Source organism: Rattus norvegicus, chromosome 11, assembly GCF_036323735.1.
Source record: "Rattus norvegicus strain BN/NHsdMcwi chromosome 11, GRCr8, whole genome shotgun sequence".
Lineage (NCBI taxonomy): Eukaryota > Metazoa > Chordata > Mammalia > Rodentia > Muridae > Rattus > Rattus norvegicus.
The window spans coordinates 81,084,729-81,102,945 of record NC_086029.1 but is presented as its reverse complement, the minus strand read 5'-3'; the positions used below and the strand labels follow the sequence as shown (position 1 = coordinate 81,102,945).

General features: G+C 44.1%; 1 protein-coding gene across 6 annotated transcripts in view; it reads left to right on the top strand.

Annotated features, from left to right (window-relative positions):
• Positions 1 to 18,217, top strand: part of Osbpl11 (oxysterol binding protein-like 11) — an 83,129-nt gene that overhangs the window by 18,942 nt on the left and 45,970 nt on the right. Inside the window, exons 1-2 of one of the 6 annotated variants that reach the window (XM_006248450.5) lie at positions 1,369 to 2,288; positions 14,756 to 14,824. In XM_006248450.5, coding sequence (XP_006248512.1) covers positions 2,092 to 2,288; positions 14,756 to 14,824 — 266 coding nt within the window. In that variant the 5' untranslated portion in view covers positions 1,369 to 2,091. 6 annotated transcript variants of the gene reach the window in all.

Sequence of the window (18,217 nt, the reverse complement as noted above, 5' to 3'; positions counted from 1 at the left end):
TTGCCAACCTGACTACATCTGGAATGAACTACAATCCGGAAATGGAGGGCACACCTGTGATCCAGATCTTGAGACTGAAAGACACAAGTTTCAGACCTAGATTTTGACATGGAGATCTTGAGGCATAGTGGCCATGAAAAGTTTAGGCCCAGGCAACATAGTATATGCCTTTAATCCCTGGAGACTGGGTTAAGTAGAGATCTCTGAGTTCAAGGTCAGCTTGGGACAAAGCAAGTGTTAGGATCAGGTGTGGTAGTACACACCTTTAATCTAAGCCACACCTTCTGCTGGAGATCTACATAAGGACATTGGAAGAAGGAAGATTCCTTCTTCTTTGACTGCTTGCACTTACTTGCTAGCACATCTATTGGAACCTACTTCTACAGAAGACCAGCTGAAACCAGCCTGGTGGGACTGAGCAACTGCTAGGCTCTTGGACTTCCCGTTCACAGCTGCGCATTGTTGGGTTAGTAGACTACAGACTCATTACAATATTCCCTTAATATAGAGAGACATTCCATATGTTCTGTGACTCTAGAGAACCCTAAGACAAGGGTTATTTCTCAAGTACACCAGTGTGGTTCTTTCAAATAATTGTTACCCAGGTTCATCTTGCCCACTTGGACTAGACTAAGACTTAACTGCAGGCCAAGCCTTGCAGATGGTTGTTGCAGATGCATTGCCCCTGAGTTGTGTCTTAGAGGAATGCTCTTTGATGGGCATAATGGCTCCTTGTAGGTAAAGATTGTCTCCTTTTGTTATGGGGGTGGAGCCTTAACTTGAGGTCAAGCTCAGGGGATAAACAATATGAGAAACTTATTTAGAGACCCTAAACTTCCATTCTAGTAAAAGTTTTCTTTCTTAAATTTGTAGCAAGCCTGGCTATAAACTACTGTTTTTTCTAGTCCTATTAGAAGAATTTGTCTTCTTTTAGCTAAACTCTACTTTGCGTAACTTAATATTTCCTAAGTAAGTTTATTAGTAATTCCTTTATATATCAAGTTCTCCTGCATCACCAAGAGCTCTAATTTCCTTTTCTTTCAGACTGATTTACCTTCATCCAATACCATGCTAGGTTTTTTGTTCCAAAATGACTGATCAGTTGTTTTTTGTCCCCCTTTGTTCTGTAAATTCTTGTTTTTTTAGGTTCCGGTAAAGGCAAGGAAGGAATAGGGCTCTACAAGAGAGTATAGGACCTGTTTAGAAAGGCCATTCCATTCCCTTTGTTTTTCCCTCCTTTCCCACCACCAGCTCCTTTTCTCCCTTGAGACTCCTGTCACCGCCTCCTTTCGGGCACGACTGCCCCAATCAAAGATGGCACCGTCGCTTCAGTTCTAGCGGAAATGAGCTCACGCGACACCGGAAAGGAAGGCGGGGAGAGCTATCAGGCGGGTGGGTGACCGGCTGTGGGTGGGGCGGCAGCCGGGGCCCTGGCTTTTACGTTTAGGGCTAAGAAAGCTCCAGGGAGCAGTTGACTCTGGTGAACTCCGCCGGGGTCCAGGGCTAGGGCTCTTGGAGGAGCCCGTGGTGAACCTTACGCCTCCGGCCCAAGCTGAAGCGGCCTCGGAGCCCGCGTCCCACCCGGCGGCGTCTGCCCGACCCTCCACGGGCTGCGCGCGACCGCTCCGGCTCAGTTCGGGGCTGCGGCGGGAACCGCCGAGCTGGCTGGACGGGCCTTTACTCCCGAGGACCCCGCTGAGGAGAAGAAGCACCGCGGCTGGCCCGACCCCGAGTCCTGAGGTCAGGCCGTGGGCTCCGGGGCTCCCGGGCCGTGGTCCCCGTCCTTGCCCCGCGTTCCCAGGCGGAGGATCGGCGACCTCGCCCGCGCCGCCCGGCTGCTCCTCGGAGTGTGGCACCGAGCCCTCTGGCGGGGTGATTTGTCCTCCTTGTTCTTGCTTGATAGAGGCATCTATTTGAAGGCTATCTGTGCTCTTTAAAACTTTTAACCAAAGTGGAAATGCGTGTCCTCTTTTTCTGGACCACTGTCGGTTTCCACTCTAGCCGAGGTCTGAGATCCCGCTGAGAGTGAAAAAGGGAAAAAGTACCTACAAAATAGCTCTGCACTTGGTCTCTCCCGCCCGAGAAGGGCAGATGAACTTTGGAGTTAAGATGCAGGGAGGTGAGCCCACATCAGTGATGAAAGTCTCCGAGAGTGAAGGGAAGCTAGAGGGCTTGGCCACAGCAGTGACCCCGAACAAGAACAGCGGCAACAGCAGCTGTGGGGGTGTCATCAGCAGTAGCAGCAGCAACAACAGCCGCGGTGGCAGTACAAAAGGCTGGCAGTACAGGTATGACCCTCCAAAGTGATGTTCTAAGGTGGCTCGGAGAGTGTTGGGGTCTGCATAGCCCAGTTGGAAGGCCACTTCCGAAGCGGCTGATAATCTGACTTGGAGATAGAACCCCGATTTCACGAACAGGGTTCACTTTCTTCAGAAATTCGTTCAACAGGTATTTATTTGTTGAGGCCCTCTGAAGAATTCAGAAATGTACCCCAGGATTTTCTCTGTTGCCCAAGGGTTTATCCTTCCTCTGCACTATTTATTTCTGCACTCACTTCTGGTTTTTTTTTTTTTTTTTGCCTCTGTTGTAGCCTGTTTACAAGTAAGCCTGAATGGTTGTTAGAACAGAAACTGTGGAACTCAGCGCTTTCAGAGGCGAATGCTGGACTCGACACTTGAGGAATGATTATACAAACAAGAGTCAGAGAAGACCTTACCCCTTTGGGCGCTTCTGACTTAGAGAAGGGGGGGAGGGTAAAAAGGCAGACAAACAGTAGAACTGGATAACTCTTGAGAAACTCTATATTCGTTACTTTGTACTAATACAAAATGGAAGACTTGGGGAAATAGCAAAAGCTTCATTTTGGTTTTGTTTTTTTTTTAAATTATATGTGTGCGAAGTGTAGGGAGAGATGACTACTCATAATTCTAAGAATGGATGGAGTTAGGGCATCCTATGATGTTGGATCTACACTGGTGAATACTGAAATTTTGGGTAACTGCCTGTTTACTTCTAGTTGGTTTTTGTTTGGTTGGTTTGGTTTTGGATTGTTTTAAGCTCTTTGACTGCACTTGTGAAACTTGGAAGGGGTTAGAACCAAGATTTTGTGAAAGATACATGTTTATCATGAATACTATTCATATATATGAAGGGAGTTTGTATTACAATATGCAAATATGGGCTGGGTGTGGTGGTACTCTCTTTTAATCCTGACACCCAGGAGGCAGGCAGGAGGATCTCTGAGTTTGAGGCCAGCCTCATATCTGCATAGTGAGTTCCAGTACAGTCAGGACTACATAGAGAGCCCTGTATCACTCCCCCCCACCAAAAAAAAAAAACCTAATATGCAATTATATGTGTATGTGAGATATGCAGGCGTAACCTACAGAAATGAGAGAGTGAGTAACTTTTTAATTGGCAAATGGGGATTGAAGTCAGTGAATCTCTCCTTCTTTGTGATTTTTTTTCATTTTATTTTATATATGTATGAATGTTTGCCTGCATGTATGTCTGTATGTTTGCACATGTGTGCATTGTCTGCTGAAGCTAGAAGGCATCAGATCCTCTGGACCTGGACTCATGGACAGTTGTGGGCTGCCACGTGGGCTCTGGGAACCAAACCCAGGTCCTTTGGAAGAGCAGCCAGTGTTCTTAACTACGGAACCATCTCTCCAGCCCCTCTCCCCTTATGTTTTAAGATGAACCATAAGAAAATTCTTTTTGTGGGGATATTTTGATATTCAAGGAAGTAAGGAAAAATTCAAGGAAGCAGAGGTCAGTCTTCTTAAAGTAGTAATTTCTGAAAACCACTCTGAATTAAAGTGAAAAATTAAATAGAATTAGAGCAAATACTAGGTGCTCAAAACTCGTGGTCTCCTTCTTAGCTTCTTCCCCCTCCCCCAGGTTTAGAGTCTAAAGATGCTTAAAACAAAATAATAACAATTTACAAAAAGTGATCTAATCCTTTACTCTGGAAAACAATTTGCACTCATTGCTTCTCAGGCAACTCAGACCATTTGCACTGTCCCTACCAAGGAATAAGGAGTGTTTTTATGTCTGTCGTCCACCTGAGTTCCCTGTAAGTACACATGCTTTTAGAATTCTTTCTTGACTTCTTTGAGAAAGCCAGCCCTTTTATCCCCTAGCCAGCTGCACCGGCACCCCACTTTCTTGACTTCCTGACAGTACTTTGTCTGTTTCCCCTCAGTGCCCTGCCCTGCCTCAGCTGGTGGTTGGCCTGGCTTTTCTCTTTTAGTTGCTTTGGTTGGCTTTTCCCCTTTCCAAGGCTGGTCTTACTTGTGCTGTGGGCTTATCTCTTTCTCCTTTCTGACCTCAGCTAATGGAATCTGACGGAGGAAATCTTGCAGGAATGCTAGAGCCAGGTATAGAACTGCTTACCTGAACACTACGAGTCTCACCGTCTCACCGGCAGCTTTAGTCTCCATTATAATCTGATACTCTCTCAGTTCTGAAAATGTACATTATTGCGCACGTGTGTGTGTGTGTGTGTGTGTGTGTGTGTGTGTGTGTGTGTGTGAGTGAGAGAGAGAGACAGACAGACAGACAGACAGACAGACAGATATTTGAGAATGGCTCTCAAGTAACTGGGCTTGACCTGAGTTTGCTATGTAGCTGAGGATGACATTGAACTCGTGATCTTTCTACCTCCAAAATGTTGGGATTATAGCCAGGTCGAAGATGTAAATTGACATTTTAAAATGTTAATTGATATCATTTAAAACATTTCATTAATTTTTAAAAAAAATATATAGGTAGAAGGATTACATATGTGATATATTTGTCTTAAATGCTTGTCTCAACCACCTGGTTTCCCTCCCTGGAGAAAGTATTCTTACTGATTCCTCATTTTGTTTTCTTTTCTTTGAGACAGGGTTTCTCTGTGTAGCCTTGGAACTCATTCTGTAGACCAGGCTGGCCTCAAATTCCCAGCAGTCTACCTGCCTCTGTCTCCCAAGTTTTGTTGTTTTTTTAAACTGTGTGTGTGCATGTCTTTGTAAGCATGTTCCCATGTGTGTGCAGTACGCATGCCTGTGAGCACCTGGAGCCCAGACAGGGCATTGGGTCCCTCAGAGCTGGAGGGACAGATATTTGTAGAATTGGCTTGTTAAGTGGGTGCAGGGACTTGAACTCCAGTCCTCGTTGTTATGTAACACGAAGTTTTAATCACTTTCCTGTCTCTAGCCCTGCCCCTTGCCCCCCTCCTCTCTTTATTTGAGACAGGGTCTTACTATGAAACCCCACATGGCCTGCATTTATTAGGTAGAACAAGCTGGTTTCAAACTCACAGAGATCTGCCTGCTTCTTCTGCTTCTCCAGTGCTGGGATTAAAAGAATGCACAACCACACGTGGCTCTCCAACCCTATTTCTGTTTTGGTTTTTGGGTTTTAGAGACAGGGTTTCTCTGTGTAGTCCTGGCTATCCTGGGACTAATTCTTTGACCAAGCTGGATTGGAACTCAAAAGATTTGCCTGTCTCTGCCTCCTGAGTGCTGGGATTAAAGGTGTGAGCCACAGTGCCAGATAAAGTTGCATTCCTTTGTATTTGTGTGTGTAGGTATGTATGCCACAGTAGGCATGTGGAGGCTTAAGCCAGGAGTCAGTTCTCTCCTTCCACTGTGTGGATTCCAAGGATTGAACTCAGTTCATTCAGCTTTGTAGCAAGTGCCTTTGCCCACTGAGCCATCCTACTGGCCCTTAGAGCACTTTTAATGACAAAGAAAAAACTTGTGTGAACATGTGTGTGTGTGTGTGTGTGTGTGTGTATAGCTACATGTGTGTGTATGTACATGTGTGTGTACATGTGTGTGTTGGGTATGTTGGTGCATGTGTACTTGTGTGTGTACTTGTGTGTGTACATGTGTGTGTGTTGGGAGCATATGTGCATGTATGTGTTGGGTGTATGTGTGTTTTGGGTGCTTGTATACATGTGTGTGTCTGTTGACTGTGTATGTCTGTGTTGGGTGCATGTGTACTTGTGTGTATATACATATATGTGGGGGAGTACATGTGTGTTGGGTGCATGTGTACTGTGTTGGGTATATGTATACTTTTGTGTGTGTGTTGGTGCTTGTATATCTGTGTGTGTATTTTGAGTGCGTGTGTCCATGTATGTGAATATGTGTGTTGAGTGCATGTGTACATGGTGTGTGTGTGAGTGCATGTGTTTATGTATGTGAATATGTGTGTGTTGAGTGCATGTGTGTGTGTGTGTGTTGGGTGCATGTGTACATGCGTGTGTACACTAGTGGTCAACTTCAGCATCTTCCTCAGTTGTTTCCTGTCTTGTTTTTATTTTTAGTATTTGAAAATTTATCATCACTCAGTGTGTGCGTGTGATGTGTGTATGTGTGTGAACAAGTACCAGGGTGTCCATGTCACCCTCGTCAGAAGGCAGCTGTGGCAGTCAGTTCTTTGCTTCTACTTGTGGGTTTTAGAGATGGAACTTGACTTGACTTGCCGGACTTATGTGGCAAATGCTTTTACCCGCTTTCTCTGCAGCTCTCTCCACTTCTTTTTTTTTTTTTTTTTTTTTTTTTTTCTGAGCTGGGGACCGAACCCAGAGCCTTGCTAGGCAAGCGCTCTACCACTGAGCTAAATCCCCAACCCCCAGTCTTTCTAAGGTAAGCATGGAAGGGACATCACATCACTTTCCTGCTGGCGGCAGTCAGAAGCCGTCCTACAGAGGGCATGTACACCAGCTGTCTGGACCATTGGCTACATACCAGAGGATGTCCACCATTGTTAGTAATTAATGGAGTCTGGATGATCACCTAATATCAAATCATTGTTTGGTGTGATCAAACAAATTTGATTTGATTGTTAGTGACTTAAGAGGCAGTTAGGTGCTAGGAATTGAGTCAAGGGATCAGGACACAGAACAGTAAGGGTAAAAGGAGGAGTGGATGAGGGGGATAGTGAGGGGAGGGACAGTTGACGCCAGTTGTCACCCACATTTACAATCTGAAGATATAGAGGATAAATGAATCTGGGGCAGTCAGATTATTAAAGCATTGGGCTTTAGATGTGTCCAGCTCAGTGTGCCCCAGTATTTTCAGGCCATATTCAGCCAGCTTCAGAATGAAGGGACGGGGACATATTTAAGCCCCACAATTCTCAGAGGAAGTGTGTACTGTCTGCTTTACAGCGGAAGAAAATGGAAGTTGAAATGAGTTGGCTAGGATCCCATAGCTAGTAATGGAGAAGTTTTTATGTCTAGTTAGTTATTTCCATAGAAATATTAAAGAAGATAGGCTGTAAATGAATGGATACTTACTGATAGTAATAACTTGTTCAATACATGGTTTGTCTCATGTTCTGTTAGGATTCTAACTCATAACAACTGTTCTTGAGCCCCTTCAGTGTGTGAGCCTTTCCGTTTCTTAACTCCCAATTATGTGCATACCCAACAGAGTGGAAGTCAGAAGCTCCTGGCTTTCATTTGCAGAGTCATTGAGAAAAATCAGGGAAGAAAAGAACCTTATAAGTGTTTACAGACTCACCTAACGACTCTAAGAAAAAATTGTTTGAGTTTATTCCATTAGCTCTAAATTGTCCTTCTTTTAGAGTCATTTATATTCAATTTACATATGGATTTTACTTACCACTTATAAAGAGGACAGATTTTTTTATTTTGTTTTAAAAAATATTTATTATCTATAAGTACACTGTAGCTGTCTTCAGACACACCTGAAGAGGGCATTGGATCTATTACAGATGGTTCCGAGCCACCATGTGGTTGCTGGAATTTCAGTCCTCGAGAAGAGCAGTCAGTGCTCTTAACCACTGAGCCATCTCTCCAGCCCGAGGACAGATTTCTCAATTCAGGGTCCCTCCTTTTTTACTGTGAATGCTGACAGTTCATAGATGAAATTTCCCCTTTATTTTTCTATTCTCTGTATCAACTTTTTTTGTTGTTTTGTTGTTGTTTGGTTTTGTTTTTCGAGACAGGATTTCTTAGTGTAGCTTTGGATATCCTGAGCTCCCTTTGTAGACCAGGCTGGCCCCAAACTCAGAGATCCACCTGTGTCAGCCTCCCAAGTGTTAGATTTAAAGATGTGCAAAGGGAGGTTTACAAATCCACAACTGCACTGTTTATTGAAATGGATGGAAAGGAGCAAACCAAAGGGAGTGCTAAAAGGCAGGTTGGGCATATGTGGGAGGGACTGCCTTTCCAAACTTTAAATACTTAAAACCTTTTATTTTGGCTCTCCACCGGTTAACCAGCACTAGCTAAAAGCAGGTCTGTCTTCTGCATTCGCATGCAATTGTTCTTTTCAGAGGAAGGGCTGGTGGAAGCCTTGGAATATGCCTGTCTTCTAGGCTGCTGTTACACAGCCTTGAAAACAACTGTGGAACAAAGGGCAGCCAATCCCTCTGCTCACCAAACGTTCCTCAGAAGACAGGTCATGTGTGCCATTGCTCATGTATTTTTTGCTGTGATGAAATTAAGTCTCATGTGATGAAACAAAGTCTTACTTGGCAGGGTCAATAGTACAGCTTGCTGCTTTTGATAAGACGTGTGTTCTAGCCAGGCCTTGAAGTTCTGCCCTTTAACATACTCTGTCCTGTGTGTAGGTGTCACTTGCCCTCTTTGTGGCCCTTTGGGATTGGATTGAAAATGTGTGCTGCTATTGCTCTGAGAACTAAAGTCAGTCTGTTCTTTCCCACACAGGAGTTGTCTGCCACTCCCTAGGAAGTTGTAGCATGCTAATTTGTTAGCTCGTGAATAGGGTAATCTTCAGACCCTCTATAGTTCTATCAGAATCTTTAGAGAATACTGCAATAATAAAATGATTAGTTTTGGTGTGGAACAAACCAATGGCTTTGAGCTTACTGGGTAAGTTCTTTATCACTGAGCTCTCTCTCCAGCCCAGTCAGTAGTTAGTACATATAACTGTGTGTTCTATAGTACTTATTTCAAGTATATGATTGTTATTCATGGTAGATACAACTGTCACAGAGTTTCTGCCTTTATCTCCTAAGTTTTACACACATTCTACCAAAACAAACAGCTCCTGAACAAAAAAGGACTAGAGTTAAATACAAAGGCCACTAACCAAAATTTGAAGAACTCATCCCTGTGATTCAAAGGTCTGCATGGCATACCCGCATTTCTAGGAATGCTTGTTCTTTAAATTTCTTCATTCATAAAGATTTCCTCATTAGAACAGCATTTAAGGGGGCTTGGGAGGTAGTTCAGTGGCTGCTCTTCCAGAGGACCTGGGCTTAATTCCCAACACCCACATGCTCATAGCTCTCTGTAACTTTAGAATCCAGCATCCTCACACAGACCTACATGCAGGCAAAATAATATATGCACATAAAAGAAATGAATTTTTTAGAAAGTATTTTTCAAAAATAGCATTTAAAGGCTTGATCAACTCAAACTGAAATGTCCCTGGGCTCAGGTCTAAGTGTTGGAGGCTCTGTACTCACTTCACTACTGCTACCTGGCTCTGCCTTGTCAGTCCACTCAGCTTCTCCCTCTTGGTCATCAGTCTCCAGTAGCGCTGAGCACCACTGGCTTCACACTCACCTCAAAATATGTGTAGGCCCCTGTCTTCTGTACTCTTCTACTCTTGCTTCTCCGTCCTGATGCCTCATTGTACTAATCCTCAAACACCCCACACACACCCCCACCCCGGAGCTGAGGGCCGAACCCAGGACAAGGGCTCTACCACTGAGCTAAATCCCCAACCCCCCTTGAACTTTTCTTAACGGTCTCTCTCAGCTCTCTCAGCGCTGCCTCTCTTGTCATGACTCTGGGCACCTAGCAGGTTCTTAGGCCAGTGGGTGAAGTGTGAATTCCTCTGTGACCCCCTGTGGGTGTGGCATCTGCTTTTTGCCTAGTTACTGTGGTTGGGAATCTAGCTGTTGCCCCCCTTTTTTCCCTTTCTCATTTTTCATCTACTCAGTCAGCAGGTCCTGTCACCCCAGCCCTGCTACCACAGAGTCCTGGACTCTGTTTAACGAGACACTACTTTTTTTAGACAGATAGCATACGTGTTCTCTGGTTTGTGGCTCCTAGATTGTGTACAGATAAAATAGATTTGGTGACTCTGGTGTGAAAGTAGAAGCGACAGTGCCCAGGGGGACAAAGGGGGCTGATGGGAGGAGGGGCAGGAAAGAGAGGGTGCTCATATACATACATACATACATACATACATACATACATACATACATACATACATTCTCACACACACACACACACACACACACACACACACACACACACACACACAGAGGACACTTGGAGGGAAACTTGAAAAGGGAAAGAGGGAAGGCCTTTTAAAATCTGGATAGCAGCTAAAACGCACTTCTGTTGTTACTGTGTTCCAGTGCCAGCGGCTGTGTTGCTGTGTTCTCTCTGTGGCATGTTTTCTCCTGGGGAATTTCTTTTATTTTTCAGTGGTTTTTTAGACTGCTTTGTAACAATCCCTTCCCTTCCTTCCTTCCTTCCTCCCTTCCTTCCTTCCTTCCCTCCTCCCTTCCTTCCTCTTTCCGTCCTTGTTTCCTTTTCTTGTTTGTTTGAAACTGGTTTACTCTGTGTAGCCCTGGCTGTCTGGAACTTGCTGTTTAGACCAGGCTGGCCTCAAACCCAGAGAGTCTACCTCTGCCTCCCAAGTGCTGGGACTAGAGGCACTCCTGGAATCATCTGTTCCTAACAGAAAGGATCTGAAAGTGTTTACAGCAAGTTTGATTTTAAACATTTTCTGTAACTTTAGCACCTGTGACACCACCCCTTAGGGAGTTGAAGCAGGAGGGATAGCTTGAGAAGTTCAGGGCCAGCCTAGGGTGTGTGTGTGTGTGTGTGTGTGTGTGTGTGTCTGTCTGTTTGTCTGTCTGTCTGTCTGTCTGTCTGTCTGTCTAGTAAGACTGTCTGAAACAAACAAAAAGAAGTAAGTATGTAGTATTAATGGAGATTGGGAATTGAAACAGTTGTTTTCTAGACGTATCAGACTAAACATATTAATGCCACTGGGCAGTTCAGCTATAAACTTTACTAACCTTGCAAATAAAGCTTGCAGATAAACAAGCACATCCCACTCTCCACAGTTCAACTTCTGTACAGGTAGAATAGGCTGAGAGTGTAAGCCATGGGGCTTCACATTATGTTTTACTTTTTTGTATAGAATATAATAACTTATTTACCACCAAACAAAACCAAACCAAAACAAAAAATCACAGAATTTAAAACTAGAAAAACAATTAGTTTTATATCCTATACTTGTCTCCTACCTGCATTCAGTCATTTCTTAAATCTTTATATCTATATTTAAAGTAGAAACTAATCACGTTGGTTATAACATGTATGAGGGTTTGTGCATGCTGATGCCAAGGAAGCCAGAGACATCGCACCTCTCTAAACTAGAGATACAGCCAATTGTGATCCACCAACACGGGTGCTGGGAAGAAAACTGAGGCTGCTGGATGCAGGATGTGTTCTCGGCCACTAGGCAATCTCTGCAGCCCCTCACCAGCCGTTTTCCCAGACAGTGTCCAGGACTAATTCCCAGGAGGTGATACAGTGAACAATCAGAAGTTCACCCAATTTGGGAGCAGTGGTGTTACTGAAGATAACTTCTTCATAGCTTAGTTTTCAGTGTCTTGTTTTTAATCACCTGATTCACAGAACATGAAATAGCATGGTAAAATGAGATGTGTAATGTTTTCCTCATTAGCAACCAGATTGTCTTAATACTCAAAGGTCCATTAGGAGTGGAGCATAAGTACTGGGAGGTCACACTCACTCGGTCACAGGCTTGCATCAGAAACTTCCTCAGCAACGTTTCAGGCCGAGAGCTTTCAAGATTTTGGTGTATGAGGGAATTAGGACTTGGGATGTTTGTGTTAGGGGATGCCAGCCTGTATAAGGAGATAAGGAGTGAACAAAGAGGTGTTTGGGTCCAGCACAGAGATGTGCTGCGTGCCTCTCATCCCAGCACTGTCCTGGCAGAGGCAGGGCCAGCAGGAGTCTAAGGCCATCCTTGGCTGAATAGTGACTGTGAAATTAGTCTGGGCCACAGGTTACACCACAGCTCCCAAAGCAAAACATTGAGTCTCACAGCATCTTCTCATGGCCACCAGGTGGCACCATCTTCCCACATCAACTGGCTGTACTGACTAGTTTTGGGGAACTGAAAGGAAGAGAGATGAAAGAGAGCCTGTGACTGTTCGTGCGTGCCAAGGAATAGGAGTATTCAAGTTTTCAGTTGTTTCTGTGTAACCTGGGGGCTGGTGTTTCATGTAGCAGAACAAGCAGTAGTCTACACTCACTCACTTGAGTCTTGCTCTTCTCTGTTGCTGTGTCGAGACAGGTGGCTGTTATGTAGCCCAGGTTGGCCTTGGACTCATTCATGTTCCTACCTTAACCTCCCAGGGGCTGGGATTTCTGGCATGTTTCCACCATGCCCAGCTTGAATCTGCTTCTTGTGAGACTGGATTTATGCTGTTATCAAGTCAATCACCATCAACAGCTTTCTCTTAGTTTTTATGAGAAACCTAACCTTTTTTGAGACTGTATTTTTATTTATCTCTGGCCTGGTAGCTGACCATGGCTTTGAACTCCTGATTCTTTTGCCTCTTGAGTACAGGGACACAGGTGTGTGCTAGTAGGTCTTTTTTTTTTTTTTTTTAAAGACTTATTTACTTTATTTATATGAGTACACTGTAGCTGTCTTCAGACACACCAGAGAAGGGTATCAGATTCCATTATAGATGGTTGTGAGCCACCATGTGGTTGCTGGGATTTGAACTCAGGACCTCCAGAAGAGCAGTCAGTGCTCTTAACCACTGAGCCATCTCTCCAGCCCGCTAGTAGGTCTTTTTAAAAGTTAACTCTTTTTTATATGTATTCACCAATGAAGTATTGATAACATTAGAACACAAATCACTGTGTTGTGGCTTGTGAGAAACCACTTTGGATGTTTTTGTAGATAACACTATTGAGATTATATATTTCCATTTTTACTGTCAGCTATTAAATGACTGGTATAGTAACTTGCAAATGAGGAACACCATTAGTAAGAGAGGAAGAGCGGTGACTGAATAGAGGTAATGACAGTGATGTGGTGTTTAATTGCTTGCTTTAATTGATTTTTGGTGTATGTGTGATGGGATGGGTATGCAGGTGCTCCCATGCGGGTGTGTGAGGATCTGTGTCAGGTGACTTCCTCTATCACTCTCTACCTTTTTATATAAAACATTTATTTAGTGTGTCTGTGTACATATGCACAAGCATGAGTATGTGCTGTGCATGTGTGTGGAAGTCAGAGGACAGCTTGTAGGAGTGACCTGTTTTTTCCCTCTGCAGCATAGGCTCCTAGCTGCAAGTCCTATCATCAGGTTTGTTGGCCAGTGCCTTTCCCTGCTGAACTAGATCTCCAGCCCTTTACCTCATTTCTGGGATGGTCTGTCACTGAACCTGGAGCTCACCAGTTGGCTAGACTGTGTGGCCATGAGGCCCCAAGATCTTCCCATTTCTTTCCAGCACTGGAATTAAAGGCATGGGGTTGTGATTTTCTTTTTAGTGTCCGCAGCTAAGGATTGAACTCAGCAAGCCCTTTGCCCACTGAACCATCTCTTCTGACCCTCTTTGGTTTAACATGTCTGTGCTTTTCTAAAGGGGAGTTAGTGCAGGAAGGTTTTAGGAAAGCTTCCCTATACTCCACAGGCAGATGCCCTACAAGTCCAGTTCTTGTAGGACATACTCGGCTGCAGTACTTTTATGACACGCCACAGGTGGGGTAGCACACCTTCCAGAGAAGAGGCTTGGCGTGGAGAACCCAGACTAAAGTGATTTTCCAAGTGGTGAATTATGGACACCTTGATCCTTTGAGGAAATAATTTCTGTTCTGTTCTACCTGGGGCTTTGCAAGGTTAATGGAGAGTACAACACTCAGGTTATCGGGCTAGGGGACTGGACAAAAGAGTAAGTCTTAAGGACAGAACTGGTTCAGGGAAAGCAGAGTGTATGTTACGTACGCAGAGCAGAGAAAGACTGGGAAATCATTTCGGGTAGTTGTTTCAGGTAGAACATTCACAGTGCATTTGTGTTCATATTTATGCAGTTTTAGTTCACACGACTATATTTCAAATAATAAATGAAATATTGTACTTATTTTGAAGAAAATTAGTAAGCTTGACTTTTTTTCTTTCTTTTTTATCTTTGGTCTTTTGACATAAGGTTGTTTCTCTGTATTCCTGGCTAACCTGGCATTCAATATGTAGACCAGGCTGGTTTCAATTGAACATACAGATATTCTCTCTTTTTTTCAAAGATTTATTTATTTATTATATATAAGTGCACTGTAGCTGACACACCAGACACAGTTACCCTAGCTTGGTGAGCCAGTGAGTTCCTTGGGGTTACTTACAGGCTGTGAAGGATGACTCATGAAGATTTATTCCATGTATATGAGCACACTGTAGCTGTCTTCAGACACACCCGAAGAGGGCATTGGACTATAGTTGGTTGTGAGCCACCATGTGGTTGCTGGGAATTGAACTCAGGACCTCTGGAAGAGCAATCAGTGCTCTTAACCTCTGAGCCATCTCTCCAGCTCCATACAGAGATCTTCCTGCCTCTGCTTCCTGAGGGCAGACATTAAGGGCGAGCATGCCCTTGCCTGGACAGTGTAGTGTCTGCAGCTGCTTTCCAAACTGTACAGTTGTCTGGGTTTGGGTTTGTTTCCTTGTATTTCCACTAACTTCAGCTCTGTTCTTTTTGAAACAGTGATCACATGGAGAGTGTTAATGGCTATCTAATGAAGTACACCAACCTTGTCACTGGGTGGCAGTACAGGTAAGCCTGTTGTCCTCTGCTGTCAGCCTCCTAAGAGGTTGGGAACTGAGTGTGTTCTATGTTGATGTCAGTGCACATAGCTGGGAAACTTTTAGAGGATTTAATTTACCATATCTCTCCTGCAAATTGGAAGGCTTTCTCCTTAGAGGTGGAGAAGTTGGCATGTGACAGCACTGTCTTCAGGAATGGAGAGGTGTGTTCACCTGCCACGTGCTGTTACTGTGTGCAAAGGGGAGACTCTTCGTGGGGAAAATGGACATTTATGCTTGATTCTCAAGTTGTGGCCTTGGAGGGTTAGTTAAGCAGTCCACAGCCACATAGGCAGTTGGTGATTAGGGAAGCCGGGTATGTTAGGTACATTGTAGACTTAATAGCTGCAGGGCAAGGGTATTAAGGTTTTACTTTTTAAATTGACAGTAAATAATAAGATTTAAATCATCTAACTCAATGGTATTAAATGTATTCACCATTTTGTACAACTGTCCAAACTACCAGTCTGCAGAACCTTCCTCATCTTCTTGAATCTCCATACCTTTCATATACCAGCTCATTCCACAGCCTCCTTCTGTTTTAGTCTCTGGATTTCACCACTCCTTCTGCCTCGTGCCCAGGGAGCATACATGACCTTTTGTGACTTTATTTCACTCAGCGTAGTTTTCAGATTCTTGGGTTCTAGTCTTGTATCACAACTTTGGTCAGGGGTGTTTTGTTTTGTTTTTCAAGACAGGGTTTGTCTGTGTAACTTATTTGTCTTAGAACTCAGAGATCTGCCTGCCTTTGTCTCCTGCTTGCTGGGATTAACCTGTGTGCCTGAGTGTCACAGAGAGTGTGGAGATCAGAGTCGGTTCTGCTTTCATCACGTGCTTCCTAGGGACTGAACTGTCTTCAGGTCTGGCAACATCCCTCAGCCACTGTGCCATTTTGTTGGCCTAGTTTATTAATTACACTGATTGATTGATTTGTGTGTGTGTATGCCAAACTCTGTGTGTGTGTGTGTGTGTGTGTGTGTGTGTGTGTGTGTGTGTCAGAGGAAATCTTACAGGAATCAGTTTTCACTTTTCATCATGAAGGTCCTGGGATTTAACTCAGGGAATCAGTCTGGCAGAAGTGCCTTCACCCAAAAAACCGTTTCCTTGGTCCACACTATTATTTAAAGACCAGTAATATTCCAGCATATGAATATAAAACCTTGTTTATCCATCCATCTATTGGTGGACATTTGGGTGTTTCTTCCTTTGGCAATTGTAAATAAAGCTTTGCTGTGAATGTTGTGCCAATATCTGTTCAAGTCTCTTTATTTTTGTGTCTATTTAAAGAAGTAGAACTAATGGACTATACTGTACAGTGTGGATTTTCTTTTTAAAGAAATGAACTGCTGCTAGGCATGTGGGCACACAGCTTTAATCCCAACACTTGGGAGGCAGAGGCAGGCAGATCTCTGAGTTTGAGGCCAACCTGGTCTACATAGTGAGTTCCAGGACAGCCAGGCTACAAAAAGAGACCCTATCTTAAAAAGACCAAATTTAAAAAAATTAATAAACAAATGAGTTCTTTCTGTGTGGCCTAGGTTCAGCCCCAACAGTTCTTCTGGTCTTATCATTTGGGGTAGCTAGGACTACAGACATGAGCCCTTGTGCCTATTTCTACCCTTTTATTCTGACCAGCCAAAGTTGTGTACAAGGGTTCTTATTTCTCTGCACCTCACTTACTTCTTGGGGCCTCTCAGTGCTGGGGATACAGGTGTGCACAGCCGTGCCAGACTTTTTATGTGGGTGACGGTGACTTGGACTCAGACTCGCCTGCTTGTAAGCGCATGCTCTTTCCTGCTGAACCATCTCCCCAGCCCTTAGTCTTTGAAGTAATAAAACTAAAATTCATAAGCAACTAATTTTGAGTCTAAAGTCTGTTTTTATAGACAGATTACTTTACAGAACCATGTGTTATGCTGTTTATAATTCACGTGCTTTAACCATGATGGGTAACATGAGTTGTTTTTCTTCCTACCTCAAAACAACACAACCAGAAATGATACATGAAAGACTTTCTCTCTTTTTGAAAGAATGTTTTTCATACACTGTATAAAGAATAGCAGAAACACCCATGGAAAATAAGATTTTTTAAAAAGAAGCCATGGCACATGCATTCCCACCCTCCCACCAGAAATACACACAAATTATACAAATAAGGACAAAAGCATTTTTTAAAGAAGAACAAAAACGCCTTCACGTTCCATTTCTGACCGCTGTGTTGGAGGTCGTGAGGCGCTGCATGGATTCACCAGCTCTTGAGTGGGAGGGGTGGATGGAAGGATGAGATAGGAGCAGAGGGAGTAAGACGCTGTTGAGAAGCCAGAGGCTTAGGGAGCTCTGTGGCTCTGTGGCCAAGCTATTCTTCTGTGCATTGCAGAAAGAAGCTTAAGGGACAAACACATTGGACCTTTGCCATCTATTCAAGACAGTGTTCTTCCCTCCAAGTCATTTCTGTTTTGACTAAGAGCAGCTTTGAGCAGGCTGGAGATACCTAGCATGAGTGTCCGCTATAAAGAGTTGCGTGATGGCTGGTTAGATAACTCAGTCGACAGGCCAGCAGGATGGCTCGGGTGAGGATTCCCATCTCTGGCACCCATATGGCACGCAGAAGGAAAACATTCCTACAAACTGTCTTCTGACCTCCACAAATACGTCATGGCACTCTCATGCATACACAAATGCGTGTAATTAAAAAAAATGGCTTAGTTGGTAAATCGCTTGCCGCATAGGTTTGAGGACCCAAGTTGATTCCCCAGAGCCTATTTTAAAAAGCCAGGCATGATGGTTCACGCTTGTAATACCATCACTAGGTCACTGTCAAGCCATCCGAAATGCAGAATTCCAGGCCATTTTGAGATCCTCTCTCAAAAATAAGGTGGATAGCATTCTGGAGAAATGATACCCAAGGTTGTCTCTGGCCTGCAAACAGTTTACACAAAACAGTTTCTGAGGTGGGCATGGTGCTGGATGTCTGTAATTATATAGCACTCAGGAGGGAGGTGGAGGATCAGGTGTTCAAAACTGTCCACAGCTACGTAGGGTGTCTGAGGCCAGTGAGGAGCCACCCTGTCTGTGCTCTTATCCCACCCCACCCCCAAAGAATGGCTTGCTCCAGAATAGAGTTTTCCTGACTCCACTTCCTTTTAGTTTTGACTCTAGTCCTCGAAGGTGGCAGAGTGGCCCGGGAGTCTGTGCATGTAGATGGTGGAAAGCCTCTGGAAGGTCAGAGCAGAGCGTGCAGTTGTCTTCCCACTCAGAACCATCACTAGTGTTCTTTTCTTTCTTCGGAGTTAGACTGCAGCTGCATGTGATGATGTTCAAGTTGTAGGTGGCCCTGAAGCCTGAGGTTAGTTATTTCTTCAAA